Source organism: Neofelis nebulosa, chromosome 3 (genome assembly GCF_028018385.1).
Source record: "Neofelis nebulosa isolate mNeoNeb1 chromosome 3, mNeoNeb1.pri, whole genome shotgun sequence".
Lineage (NCBI taxonomy): Eukaryota > Metazoa > Chordata > Mammalia > Carnivora > Felidae > Neofelis > Neofelis nebulosa.
The window spans coordinates 105068988-105083670 of record NC_080784.1 but is presented as its reverse complement, the minus strand read 5'-3'; the positions used below and the strand labels follow the sequence as shown (position 1 = coordinate 105083670).

The following is a 14683-nucleotide window of genomic DNA, read 5'->3' as shown; positions in this document are numbered from 1 at the left end:
CATTGGCTTCCCACCGAAATTAGATTCAAAATAAATTTCTTAGCATGCTTGAAAGGCTCATCAATTTGCTCTCCAACTTCACTTGTACCCTTTCTTTCTCACTGTGCTTCAGCTCCACCTGCCTTTTTACCTCCCCTAATACCCAGGCTCATTCTCACCTACACGCCTTGATTTGTACTGTTCCTTGAGCCTGGAATGTTCTCTTCCCCATGGCTGACTCCTTCTCCTCTTTTAGGTTACTTAGAGTTACTTTTTCAGAGACTTCTTCCTTAAGTATTCCTTTATCTCTTTTTAAATTGTTTCCAGTCTTTATCATAAAATGCAATTAGATATTTATTTAGGTTTAGTTGTTCAATGTCAATACCCCACAGGAATGTTGAGTTCTGTGAGCACAGGGGACCTGATATCTTGTTCACTATTTCATTTCAGTGTCTGGCCCAGGGACTAGGTTGAAGGGCTAACATCAGCTTTCATTATGTGCCAGGAAGCACTCTGTGCAACTTATAAAAAATTCACTTGTGCAATCCTCACCTCACCCTTGTAGGCAGATACTAATACTATAAACTCCATTCTATAGAAGGAAACTGACATTCACTTCAGTGTCTCAAGCAGGTTACCCAAGGTCATAGAACTAGGAAGTGGTTTCCGGGGTTTAAACCCAAGCAGTCAGGGTTCAGAGTTTTTGTAACCCCAAGGACCAACTATTATTAAAAGCTCAAACTTCAAACAAAGATATGTAAGCTGATTGTACTTTTTCCACTTGTCTGGCTGATACAATTTTTAAGAAATAAAAACCTCTTTGGAAAAATAAAGGAGGTTCTCAGTTCAGCTCACCAATGTATTGTGAGAGACACAAAGTTCAAGTTCATTTACACAGTCACCATGGGAAAATTACAGCAGCAGCAAGCTAGAGAAATGGAAGGGAAGTAGAACAAGATGCTAAGGTCATTGGCAATGGCTCTCAAATAGGGAGTCCTAGAAGCTCCATATAGGAGATGGGATGAGAACAACCCAACAGATTTTTGAATGAGGGTCAGGTAGAGGATTCAATGTCAGTAGAGAGCAGATGATGTCACAGTTGTGAAAGTGACTACCTAGACATTAAAAGCTACGTTTTTATGAACTTAAATGCACTAACAGACTTCAAACTGATGTTCTGTATAAATCAGCCAACTGTAAGGACATTCATGGTCATTTTAATATTAGGGGAAAGCAAGGAATAATTCAAATAGTGTAACAGGGATGCTTCCTCTTCTTCCTTTCCACCTGAGATTCTTATCCAATCCTTCAACCTACTCCAAATTAGTATTAATTCACAAGCAAAAGAATAGGAAAATATTTAGTCTTTTTCTAGGCTAGAGGTAAACTGATTTTGTTTTAAAATGAAGTAAAACAACACATTTAATAGAACATACCTTGAGAGATAATACTAGAACACGATACAAACATCTTACAGTAACAAATATTTATCACATGCAATATGCCTGCCACTTCAGTTAGAAACAGAATGACAGAGTCTTGTCCTGTCCTGTGAAGTCCAGAGTCCTAAGGAGAAATATTTTCAATATCATGAACATAATTCTAGAAGAAGGAATAGGAGAGCACAATTGAGTCTTCCTGGATGTATGAGCGTTGTCATGTCATAAGGTGGGAAATGATATTCTGGGGAGAGGGAAGAGAAGGTGCAAAGGCACAGAGCTGTAAAGAGCAAGGCTCATGTGTGGAAGTAAAAACAGTTCCCTAAGGCTGAAGAAACAGAATATTAGAGAAATAAATTGAAATCAATCAATCAATCAATAAGAGAATCAACTTGAAAAAGAAGTTAGTGTTAAAGTCTGGACAACGCCCTACTTCAGTTCAGGTCACAATCTTGCAGTTTGTGAGTTCGAGCCCCACATCAGTCTCTGTGCTGACGGCCAAGAGCCTGGAGCCTGCTTCGGATTCCGTGTCTCCCTCTCTCTCTCTGCCCCTCCCCCACTTGCGCGCTTTCTTTCTCTCTCTCTCTCAAAAGTAAATAAACATTAAAAAAAGTTGGAGGCTAGAGCCAAACCCTGGTAATCATAATAAGAAACTGGAAGTATATTCTGCAAGTGGTGGGGATTTATTAAAGGATTCTAAATAGAGACTAACCCTCAAATATCATTTAGTCAGCAAGCTTGAGAGTATGAAACTGGGGGCAGCAAGGCCAATGTTATTATTACACTTCAAGCCAGAAATGATTTGGATATGAACTAAAGACAGCAATCATTGATTCCTTTATTCATTCTTTCAAAAACCTTCATTAAGTGCCTCTTATATGCCAGGCATAGTTCTTGGCCTGGGGATCCAGCAGTGAACAACAAAGAAGAAGAAGAAGAAGAAGAAGAAGAAGAAAAAACAACACCTCTGTTGTCATTAAGCTTAAAATACATGATAAATAATTAAACAAACAAATATGTAATATATCAAGTGGATATAAGTGCCGTGAAGGAGAAGAAGAATATGGGGTGAAGGTTAAGAAAGTAATAGAAATAAGAGAGTAATTTGAGCACAGAACTGAAATAAGTACAGGAGAAGGCCATAAAGTTCTCCGAGAAGGGTGTCCCAGATCAGGGAAGCAGCAAATACAAAGACATATTCATCGGAATGTGCTTTGTTTGTCTGAAAAATGGCAATGAAGTGATGTGGTCAGAGTGAGGTAAAGGTGGTAGTGAGGTCAGTGCTTTGGGGCAGGAGGGTTGGGGGTGCAGGTCTGTAAGGACTTTCAGATCATGGTAAACTTTGGTTTTCACTCTAAATGGGATAGACAGCCATTGGAAGGCTTGAGCAAATGAGTAAATATATAGTCTACGTATACAATATATAAAACCTGACAAAGGTTCTAAAAAGGACACTCTGGGTGGTAAGTTTAAGACTCTGTCAGGAGCAAAGACAGGATAAATTAAGAAACTGTTTCATTATTAAAGGAGACTAAGCTGGTAGCTGGGCAGATGTGAAAAGTGTTCAGATTCTCCATTTATTTTAAATATGGAGCCAACTGAATTTACTACTGGACTGGATGTCAGGAGTGAGAAAAAGAGAGGAGTGAAGGTGGCAGTGGAAATTTAGAGGAAAAAAGATTTTCAGGAATTACTGTGTCTGAATGGCAGGTACATGAGCTTGAACCCTCGAATCCTGACTCGGCCAGTTAGAAGTGGAAGGAAAGAGACAAGTCACACACTTCAGTGAGCCTCAGTTGTTTCATATAGGTGGAAGTAACACCTAGATATTTCTGGGTTGTAGTGAAGATCAGAGAGAATATATATAAACTGGATCACTGTGTCTTCCCCACAATAGAAGCTTGACTAGTTGATGTTATTGGTCATGGCTTAAGGAAAAAAAAAAGTGTCTGGCATGAGAATCAGAGCTTTGGTTTTGGTTATTTGGAGATGGTGAAGCCCTCAGAAAGATGTATAGGTTTTTTTTTAAGTTTATTTATTTGAGAGAGAGAAAGAGAGAGGAAGGAGGAAAAAGAGAGAGGGAGGGAGGGAGGGAGGGAGGGGGAGAGAGAGAGAGAGAGAGAGAGAGAGAGGATGCCAAGGAGACTCCACGCTGTCAGCATGGACCCAGATGTGGGGTTCGATCTTACAAACTGTGATATCATGACCTGAACAGAAATCAAGAGTCCAAAGCTTAACCAACTGAACCATTCAGGAGACCCAGAGAGATGTATAGTTAAAGGGAATATGTTGAGCAACTAAGCTGGCTGGGGAAATACTGATTTCAGTAAGGAATATAGGAGAGAAGTCTCTTAAAATTTTTTTAAATGTGTATTTATTTTTGAGAGAGAGAGAGAGAGAGAGAGAGAGAGAGAGAGAGAGAGAGAATGAGAACAAGCTGGGGAGGAGCAGAGAGAGGGAGACACAGAATCCGAAGCAGGCTCCAGGCTTTGAGATGTCAGCACAGTGCCTGAGACAGGGCTTGAACGCACAAGCCGTGAGATCATGACCTGAGCTGAAGTTGGACACTAAACTGAGTAAGTTACCCAGGTGCCCCAGGGGAAATGTCTTACAGGCAGCTCAAAACGTCTGCCTAGAGTTCAAAAGGGAGATCGAGGCAGGAGAAAGAGAGATTTGGAAGTCATCACCATAGGGATAGTAGCAAAGATACTTACAGTTCAATAGCTATGGCATGCTCAGGGAGCTGTACACATGGAATGACTGTGTCTAAGGGGCTAGTGTTGATGAGTGAAGCGGTATTTGAGAAAAATTGTAAAGAACTGAGATCAACATGTATCAGTTTCTTCTTTACAATTTTGCTCAAATGCCATTCAAGTACCACTCAAATGTCATATATCTGTGTGTGTGTGTGTGTGTGTGTGTGTGTAAATGCCAGGCAGTGGGTACAAGAGATGGGGAGGGCGTTCCAGGCAAAGGAAGTAGTGCATGAAGCTACAAGGAACAAGAAACAGAAATGCAAAATGGCATCGCTGCTTCAGGAAACTTTAAGTGTCAGTAAAAACAAAATGCAAAGTACTGACAGATAAGAAATTATTAACATATTAATAATAACAGTTGACAAAACCCAGAATAATTTTTTCCGTCAAGTGGCAAGGTGGATTTTACCCTACAGTTTGTGAGATACTATCATAGAGAAGCACCTGATTTGGTTTATACTGAAACAATCACATTGAGAAATTATTACTGACCCCAGAGAAATGAAAATAAGAGAATACTATGAACTGTATGCCAACAAATCAGATAACTTAGATGAAATGGACAAGTTCCTAGAAACACATAAATAACGAAAACTGACTCAAAAAGAAATAGAGTAACTCCAGAGACCAATAATAAATAAAGAGATTGTATCAAATAAAAAACCTCCCAGGGCGCCTGGGTGGCTCAGTCAGTTAAGCGTCCGACTTCGGCTCAGGTCATGATCTCACAGTTCATGAGTTCGAGCCCCACATTGGGCTCTGTGCTGACAGCTCAGAGCCTGGAGCCTGCTTCAGATTGTGTCTCCTCCTCTCTCTGCCCCTCCCCTGCTCATGCTCTGTCTCTCTCTGTCTCTCAATTATAAATAAGCGTTAAAAAATTTTTTTAAATAAAAAAAAAAAAAAAAACCTCCCAACAAAGGAAAGTCTGGAATCAGATAGTTTCATGGATAAATTGCACCAAACATTTAAAGACTTAACACTAATCCTTTCAAACTCTCCCAAAAATAGAAGTGCACAGAACACTTTCTAATTCATTCTGTGATGCCAGCATTAACTTAATACCAAAGCTAGACAACGATATCACAAGAAAAGAAAACTAAAGCCAATATCCCTTTTGAATATAGATGCAAAAATTCTCAAACGAATGAAAAACAAAAATTCCAACAAGCCAAATTCAAAAGTATATTAAAAGGATTGCCAACAAAAAAGAAAGAAAGAAAGAAAGAAAGAAAGAAAAGAATAAAGAAAAAAAAAGGCAGGGCATGGATGGCTCAGTCAGTTAAGCATCTGATTTCAGCTCAGGTCATGATCTCATGATTTGAGCTCAACACCAGCATGAAGCCTGCTTGGGATTCTCTCATTCCCTCTCTCTCTCTGTCCTTACTCTGCTCGTGAGCTCTCTCTCTTTTTTGTCTCTCAAAAACAAAAAAACAAAAAGCAAAAAACAAAAACAAAAAAACAAAAAGCAAAAAAACAAAAACATCACAAGTCATGACCAAATGGGATTTATTCAGACTGCAAAGGTAGTTTCACATAAAATCAAACAATGTAATAAACCATGTTAATAAACAAAAGACTAAAAAATGATCATCTCAACTGATGAAGGAAAGCCACTGACAAAATCCAACAACCTGTATTGATAAAAATACTTAGAAAACTAGGATAAGGTTGCTTCCTCAACATAATAAAGGGCATTTATGAAAAACTCATAGCTAACATCATATGGAATGGTGAAAAACTGCAAAATAATGCAAAAGAATAGACCCCTACTTCACACCATATACAAAAAAATTAACTTAAAACAGATCAAAGACCTAACTGTAAGAGCTAAAACTATCACACTCTTAGAAAAAAAACATGACAGTAAATCTTCATGGCCCTGAAATTGGCAATTCTTATATCTGACAACAACACCATGCTGAGAAAAAGAAAAAAAAAACAACATAAATTGGATTTCAACATTTAAAAGTTTCATGAATCAAAGGTATTATTACTAAGTGAAAAGATAACTTAGAAGATACTTGTATATCATATATCTGATAAGAGCCTAGTATCTAGAATATACAAAGAACTCTTATACTCAACAACAAAAAGACAAAATTTTAAAATGGGAAGAGGACTTGAACAGACATTTCTCCAGAGAAAATACAAATTCCAACAAACAAGCATTTAGAAAGATGCTCACTATTGTTAATCCTTTTGGAAATTTAAATCCAAACCACAATAAGATATCACTTCATATGCCCCATGGTGACTATAATTTTACAAAACAGAAAATAACAAGCATTGACAAAGATGTGGAAAAAATTGGTATTCTTGTGCATTGCTGGTGGGAATATAAAAATGATGCGGTTTCCATGAAAAACAGTATAGCAGTTCCCCAAAAAGTCAAATATAGAATCACCATATGACACAGTAATTCTACTCCTAGGTATATACCCAAAATAATTTGGTTTTAAGACAGAGAGACAGGGGCACCTGGGTGGCTCAGTCGGTTAAGCGTCCGACTTTGGCTCAGGTCATGATCTCGCGGTTCGTGAGTTCAAGCCCTGTGTCAGGCTCTGTGCTGATGGCTCAGAGCCTGGAGCCTGTTTCAGATTCTGTGTCTCCCTCTCTCTCTGACCCTCCCCCGTTCATGCTCTGTCTCTCTCTGTCTCAAAAATAAATAAACGTTAAAAAAAATTTAAAAAAAGACAGAGAGACACAGAGAGAGAAACAGAGAGACAGAGAGACAGAGACAGAGAGAAAATGCATATGAGTGAGTGGGGGAGGGGCAAAGGGAGAGGGGAAGAGAGACTTTTAAGCAGGCTCCACTCCCAGCACAGAGTCCAATGTAGGGCTTGATCTCAGAATGGTGAGCTCATGACCTGAGCCGAAATCAAGAGTAAGATGCTCAACTGACTGAGACACCCAAGTGCCCCCAGCCCTGCAAAGAATTCAAAACAGGTACTTAAATACTTTTATGCACATGTTCCTCACAGAGCAATACACAATAGCCAAAAGGCAGAAACAACGTAATGTTCATCAGTGATGGAGAGATAAACAAACTGTGGTATACACAATGGAATATCATTCGGCCATAAAAAGGAATGATGTACAGATACATGCTACAATGTAGATGAACCTTGAAAACATTACGCTAAGTAAAAGAAGCCAGTCACAAAGGTCACACATGGTATGATTCATTTACATGAAATATCCAGAATAGGTAAATCTGTAGAAATGAAAGGAGATTGGTAGCTGTCAGGGTCTGGAGAGAGAGGGGATTAACTGCCGAATGGGTATGGAGTTTTATTTTGGGACATTAATGTTTTAGAAGGAGATAGAGGTGATGGTTGCACAACATTGTTAATGCACCCAATGACAATGGATTGTTCACTTTAAAATGGTTGATTTTACATTCTGTGAATTTCATCTCAATTTAAAAAAAAAAGACATTACCCTGGCAGGGTAAAGAACACACACATTGGAGACTGAATGTAATAAAACACAGGGAGGAGCCAGGCTGTGCACTGCTAGTGGGAAAAGAAACTGAGAGGAAGTAATAGATTTGAGAGTTATTCAGGAAAGAGGAAGATTGGGAATGAGAGAGAAAGGATGACTTCTATTCAGAATGAGTGGGTTAAGAAGATAAGATTTTGGAACAAAGACAGCCAGTCCTTTACAAAGCAAGATGCATTTCAAGGAGGTCTGGGAGGCAGTAAACTTGGATCTTAGTCAATGGACTAGTTTGGGCCACAGATAATGATCAGGGAGTTTTGAAAATATGATAGAAGCAGATGGAATAGAAGGAAAAAAATCATGTTTGTAACATTATTGTTTTTAAAAAAAAATGACATCATGGTCCAGTTTAACTTAGAAAGTACTCAACAAAAATATCTAGCATAAATGAAAGTTGACTTGAATGTGATGGTAGTCAGATGTCTGTACACAGTCAATATTTAATTTCTATTTCCCATCGGTTATTTGTGCAGTTGTACAATTAAGTAAACTAAAGAGGTTGTGCCTATATGGAAATGTTTCCAATAAAAGCACTGACGAATTAAGCCAACTGAAATTATTAAGCAGGAGCTGTACCTCCAGTTCAGGATCGAGTTCTACATGTGCACATTTCTTTCTCTACGATACTTCTTGCCTTAAAGAAGTTCACTGTTCATAAAGGTACTTTTATGAGTAAGCCCACTGGGAGTACATTGTTGCCTTAACCTTACCACCAAAGTTTCATGGAAGGACAAGGAAAACATCTTGTGTTTGTGAGCTTCCTTTCATGTGGACTGCTTACCCTACACTTATCCATTGGGATATGCCAATGGGACTAAGTACTCGAGTTTCCCTCCACATTTAAAGAGCATTCTGTACTGTGCAATTTTACACACTACAACTTTAATGTTTCTTCTTACACTGAGCTACATTAATACTCTTTTTGCTATTTTTGTATAAGAAATAAGCATCCAAGTGTTTTTCCTAAAGCCTGTGTCAATCTTCTATCAACTGTCAATCATACACAGAATGGTGACAGTGTTCATTGAAAAACCATTTTTTTCCTAGATTAATTAACATTCAGATTCATTTTATTGAGTGTGGTAGTATTTTTCCTTTCATAAATACTGTAAACAACTAAGTTGATAATTTTCAGTTCAAATGTCATACACAGAAAATCTAAACAATTAGCAACATTATTTAAACAAAGGAGTTCATTCATGTTTTAGAAACTCATTGTTTGGCTGTAGCAAAATCAGTAATATCTATGGCCTGGTAAATCTCTGGTTTAACTGCCACTAACCTGTCAAAGATTTGGGCAGACATATGAAAGCTGCCTGGAATCATCATGAGTTTATACCTTGAACGAACAACTCAATTGCATTAAAACTCTGCGTGCAAATGTGCCTTAAAGAAAATCGGTTAATCTGCTGCTAGTAAACTAGGATGAACAAAATTATGACAAAGTGGTTATATGGATTACATCAAAAGATGCAGGCAGCACAAGGCATTAACAGAAAGACCAGCACTGCAAAACAACACACACCCATCCATACACACCCAGGTGCACAGATGCCTTACTCACACACATGCACACAACACACACATCTGTCACCGGAGGACACTGAAAAGAGAAACTGAAAAGAGAAACCAAACTCACATCACACTGAAAAGGCTTTTCTCCGGTGTGCGTCCTCTTGTGCTCATCCAGGCCTCGCTTCTGGCTGAAGGCTTTGCTGCAGTCTGAGCACTTGTAAGGTTTCTCCTGCAGTCAGCGACAAGAGATCGCCATGAATTTAAGGGAACATAAAGCCCTCCTTATAAAGGTGTATGTGGTGTGTGTGTGGGGGGGTATTTTATCTAGTTTCGTCGGGTGCTGCAGCAAATCCATGGGGCTCCAGAAGTTATTTTCAGGGGAAACAGCACTACTCGACATCTGCTGGACAAACTCAACTACTAGCTCATGGCAGTTACAGCCCCAACATTAGACTGCACCACTTTTCTTTAGGAAGCAAGGTTCTGAATGATTGCCATGATCTAACTACTCAAAGAAGTGAACTCTTAAGTTTTCTTTTGGTCTTTGGGGTCACAAAAATTTACTGAGATATTCGAGACCCTTGATCTAGATGGTGCAATTTGTTTACTATCTTGGAGGAATTCCTGGGAATGAAAACTTCAGAACAAAATTTTCATCAGATTTTGGGGTAAGTTTAAAAAGCTACAGCTCAACTGTGGTTTAAGTATTTTCATTTTTATTGCCCAATCTTTCTTCTTACGTAGGATGTTCTTTTGTAACATCTAAATTATGTTTTTAAATGAGGTATTTTTTAATTGTTTGTCATAGGCTCTTAAGGAAAACAAATGTCTTCACAGGAGAAGAAAAAGTGTTCACATTCCTCAGCCATCTTTGATACCAAGAATTTGTATCACCAGCTTTTTTGCTTAGAAAATAGATTAACATTGTTCCATTAAAACAGCCAGTCATTACCAAGCAGTGCATAAATAAAAAGATTTGAGGGAAAAAAGTAAGATTTCTTTAAAGTAAACTTGCAATGAGATTTTTTTCAAATACATCTTCAAAAATGTTACAAAGTTTTTAAAATTGAGGTAGTGTGTGTGTGTATGTGTGTGTGTGTTCGTATTTAATTTCATGTTATGTAGACAAGCTCCATACACATTTTCTCCTTAGTATTTAAAAGAATATTATAAAAATTGTCAGGCCTAAAAAAATGGTATGTAAAGAATGAAACAGATATGTGTGTGTCCACTGGCTACGTCTTACAAAATCAAACATTACTAGTGCAGGTGTCCCTCTCAACTCCCTCCCCCAACCCCTCCACTCCCTAACTGCAGCACCTGCCCACTTCCTCAGAGGTGACCACAGTGCTGGATGGTGAACTTATCAGTCCTTTGCTTTTCTCTGTTTTTACTGCACGAGTATGGAAGGATCTCTAAACAAGACTTAGCATTATTTTGCTTTCTAAACTTATTTAAATAGCATCACACTGTATATAAACTTTGTGAGTTCTTTTGAAAGTTACTTAGTTTTGCTCAACATAATCTTTATGGGCTTCTGGTCCTCAATTTTATTTTGTGAACATATGTAGTTCCTACTCATTCATTTTTAGTATCATATAGTATTACACTCAATGGCTACACCACAATTTGCTTATATACATCATCTAGTGATGGGCAGTTCATTTTTTACCAATTTTTCACTCTTACTTTGCTCTGAATTTTTTTGTATGTGTATACTTGAATGCAGAGAAGTGTAATTCCCTGTGGTGTGTGTATCTAGAAATGGGTTGCACCTTCAACTGTTTTAGGAATGTCCAAAGTCTACAAAGTGGATAAACCATTTTACACTCCAAAATGCAGTATAAATGTATCAAATCAGTATGTTGTACCCTTTAAACTTATATAATGTGATAGGTCAATTATACCTTAGTTTAAAAGAAGGAGGCAAAAAATAATATAGTATTAGTGTTTGCTTGGTATTTCCATTTTTTTACTTTCAAACAGTCTATATCCTTAGATATGAGGAATGTCTCCATAAATAGCATCCAACTGGTTTTTTTTTTGAAACCATACTTGTATCACTTTTGTTAAGATAACAAGTTTTGCTTCTTAATCTTCATTAATATGTATTATCATTTATTATTATAATTACTATTATAATATATAATTAATGTATCTATATATTAATATTTGTTATTAATCATGTATTTGAATATATTTCTTTGTTTTAAATATATCTGAATATATTTCTAACATTTTATTTTGTGCATTGATTTTATCTTGCTTGTTTTCAAAGTTCTTTTCCCCCTATCATTTCTTGTATGTTTTGGATTGATAATTTTTCCCCTGTATTATCATAGAAGTTATGAACACTATTTCTATCTTCTTAGTGGTTATCCTTAACAGTTCTACCATGTACATTGAACACAGCTTAAAGATTATCTATGTTTTCCCTTCTACTGAATAACAAGTCCTGTAGAATGCTCCTGTCTTAGAGGTTATGTGTAATAGTGTTTCATTTGTATCTTTATTTTTAATGCCCAATATGGAATCATTATTACTATACACAATCAGTATGGTTTAGTTTCACACATGCTTAAAAATTTCTTTACTTTTCATGCTTTCTTACCTATCTGACCTTCACAGGATCTGATGATGGTAAATTCCATTTTTATTTGATTGAAAATGACTTTATTTCTTATTTGTTATAGAAAGTCAACAAATCTCAACTATATGTATAACAGACCCTATTTCTCATGTCTCTTAACCTCCCTTTACCATTTCTATTGTTTTGTATTGTACTGTATGCAAGTTCTTTAGAATCAGTTGATCAATTATCTTCAGGTATGAATAAATTGTTAATAGAATCATTTGATTTTTAATTTGTATTATATTTTAATTTTTTTAAGTTTTTATTTGGTTCTTTTCAATTATGCTTAATTGTGGATAAAATCTTTTTTTACTCATGTTCTTATGTGTATTTAAAAAATATTCTAGGCATTTATATAATTTACTTCATCTGATAAATCATTATCTTAGGCTTTTTGGATATCTAATTCTGCTATTTGTGGTTTCTCCTGTCTCCTGTTCATGGCTCTTGTTTCCTTGGGTGTTTCTGGAATTTGGAATCATGGGCTCATGTTTGGTGGTCTTTATCTGTTAAAATGCTGTGACCCCTAAGTTGAGGGTAAGTCCCTTCAGACAGCATTGTGTTTGCTTCTGCCAGGCATTCTGGGATGCTATCAATCAAAGACCATTTTAAGTTTATTTCTTGCCTTAGGGTTTTCTGGTCAGGGAAGTATTTTAAGTCTGAACTCTAAACACACTTGAGGCAAAGACTGTGGTTATAAACTCTAAGGAGAACTCTTTTCTCTAGCCAGCAATTACTGAGACAGTTAAATGTCCCAAGCACCTCTGTTTGCCAAAGGTAGATGATTTCCAGTCCCTGACTTCATTTTGAGTGTGGTTTTTCTAGGGTCTCAGCACTGTGGTGGGATGTGGTTCCATCTTGCCCCTATAATCTAAGCCCAGAACTTGCCTCCCTTTCCATCACCATTCAAAACCAAAGCTCGAATTTACAGATACTGACAAACACCTTGTAAGGTGCTACATTCTCAATGTGACCATTCTGGCACTCAGCTTCAGTTTTGTTTGTTGGATTCTGGGGATTACTGTTACCTTTTTCTTTTTTAAGTTCAGATATTTGCTATTTGCTTTACTATATCCAGCATGGATAGAGTTTTGTATAAGGTCTCTGTGTTTTATTTTTTATTTTTTAAGTTTTATTTATTTATTTTGAGAGAGAGAGAGAGAGCAAGCATGTGTCTGCGTGAGCAGAGGAGGGGCAGAAAGAGGGAGAGAGAGGGAATCCCAAGCAGGCTCTTCACTGTCAGCGCAGAGCTCGATGCGGGGCTCAAACCCACAAACTGTGAGATCATGACCTGGGCCAAAACCAAGAGCCAGACACTTAACCAACTGAACCACAAAGCCCCCCAACTTTCTTAAAGTTTTATTTATTTATTTGGGGGGGGGGACTCTGTATTTTAAATGACTGTTCAAATTAACAGAAAAAAATGCATTTTCTTGGCAGTCCAAAAAATATGATATTTTTTTCATTTAGTCTAGATCAACACAATCTCTTTTCACATATTGCATAACCTTTGGTGCCTATTATTTCTTCAAATATTGACCAGTTTAAAAAAAAACACACAACTTGAAAATGTAGTTGTTATGTTTATAGCAGCACTCTCAACAATAGCCAAATTATGGAAAGAGTCTAAATGTCCATCAACTGATGAATGGATAAAGAAATTGTGGTTTATATACACAATGGAATACTACGTGGCAATGAGAAAAAATGAAATCTGGCCTTTTGTAGCAACATGGATGGAACTGGAGAGTATGATGCTAAGTGAAATAAGCCATACAGAGAAAGACAGATACCATATGTTTTCACTCTTATGTGGATCCTGAGAAACGTAACAGAAACCCATGGGGGAGGGGAAGGAAAAAAAAAAAAAGAGGTTAGAGTGGGAGAGAGCCAAAGCATATGAGACTGTTAAAAACTGAGAACTGAGGATTGATGGGGGGTGGGAGGGAGGGTAGGGTGGGTGATGGGTATTGAGGAGGGCACCTTTTGGGATGAGCACTGGGTGTTGTATGGAAACCAATTTGACAGTAAATTTCATATATTAAATAAATAAATAAATAAATAAACATTAAAAAAATAAAAAAAAATAAAATAAAAAAAAAGAAAATGTAGTTGTTAAGTATTTAAATTAGAAATTTCTTATGGTTGCTGGGACTTTTATTATATCTAAATGTTTTACTTACCTAATATTTTAAAAACATATAAGGAGACACCCATATGATGTATATGAGAAGAAAAACAGGAAAGCTTTTCGCTCTACAATTTATCTAGAAAACAAGATCTTATGAAGAAGTGAGAGGCACATCACTGCAGCGGCTGCAACGACAGGCGAGTGTCTGGCAGAGAACAACCCAAGACCAGTTATCTGGATGACGTCCTAAGAAGGTAATAGGAGGTTTCCAGGAAGAAAAGCCGTGAAAAACAACATCTCAGCATCATTGATTAAGAACATCCTTCTCACTCATTCCCAAATTTCCTCTCAGGAAGTACTTAACTGTCTAGGTGAGTACCCTGCAGTGCCCACGGATACTGAGAAAGGTTCTGAGCCAGTGTATGGAGATTCTAGTGAAGCGCTCTTGCGGTTATCATGAGAGTTTTCAAAAAACCCAAATGTGTATTATGCATTGCCTTGCAGTGAATAAATAATGTTTTACACACACACATATATCCACCCACTCATATACTGGCATTTTTCAATGGTTTATCAACACTATTGGTGATTATTTCAATACGCTTTATTTACAAATGTCAGAGAAATTATATTACCTTCACCTATGTGTTTTCTCCCATAAAAGACGCTGAAAGTACAATAACTATCACGTGTTTCTGTGTGTGTGTTGGCAGGAAAGCTGGGGCTGAAA

The 14683-nt window shown here is 37.2% G+C and overlaps 1 protein-coding gene across 4 annotated transcripts in view; it reads right to left on the bottom strand.

The window, feature by feature from the left end:
* Positions 1-14683, bottom strand: part of PRDM5 (PR/SET domain 5) — a 209240-nt gene that overhangs the window by 3086 nt on the left and 191471 nt on the right. For 3 of the 4 annotated variants that reach the window (XM_058721495.1, XM_058721494.1, XM_058721491.1), the window contains one exon: positions 9315-9419. The exons of the other annotated variant lie outside the window; for it this stretch is intronic. In XM_058721495.1, the coding sequence (XP_058577478.1) occupies positions 9358-9419 (62 nt within the window). In that variant the 3' untranslated portion in view covers positions 9315-9357. The remainder of the gene's footprint in view (positions 1-9314; positions 9420-14683) is intronic. 4 annotated transcript variants of the gene reach the window in all.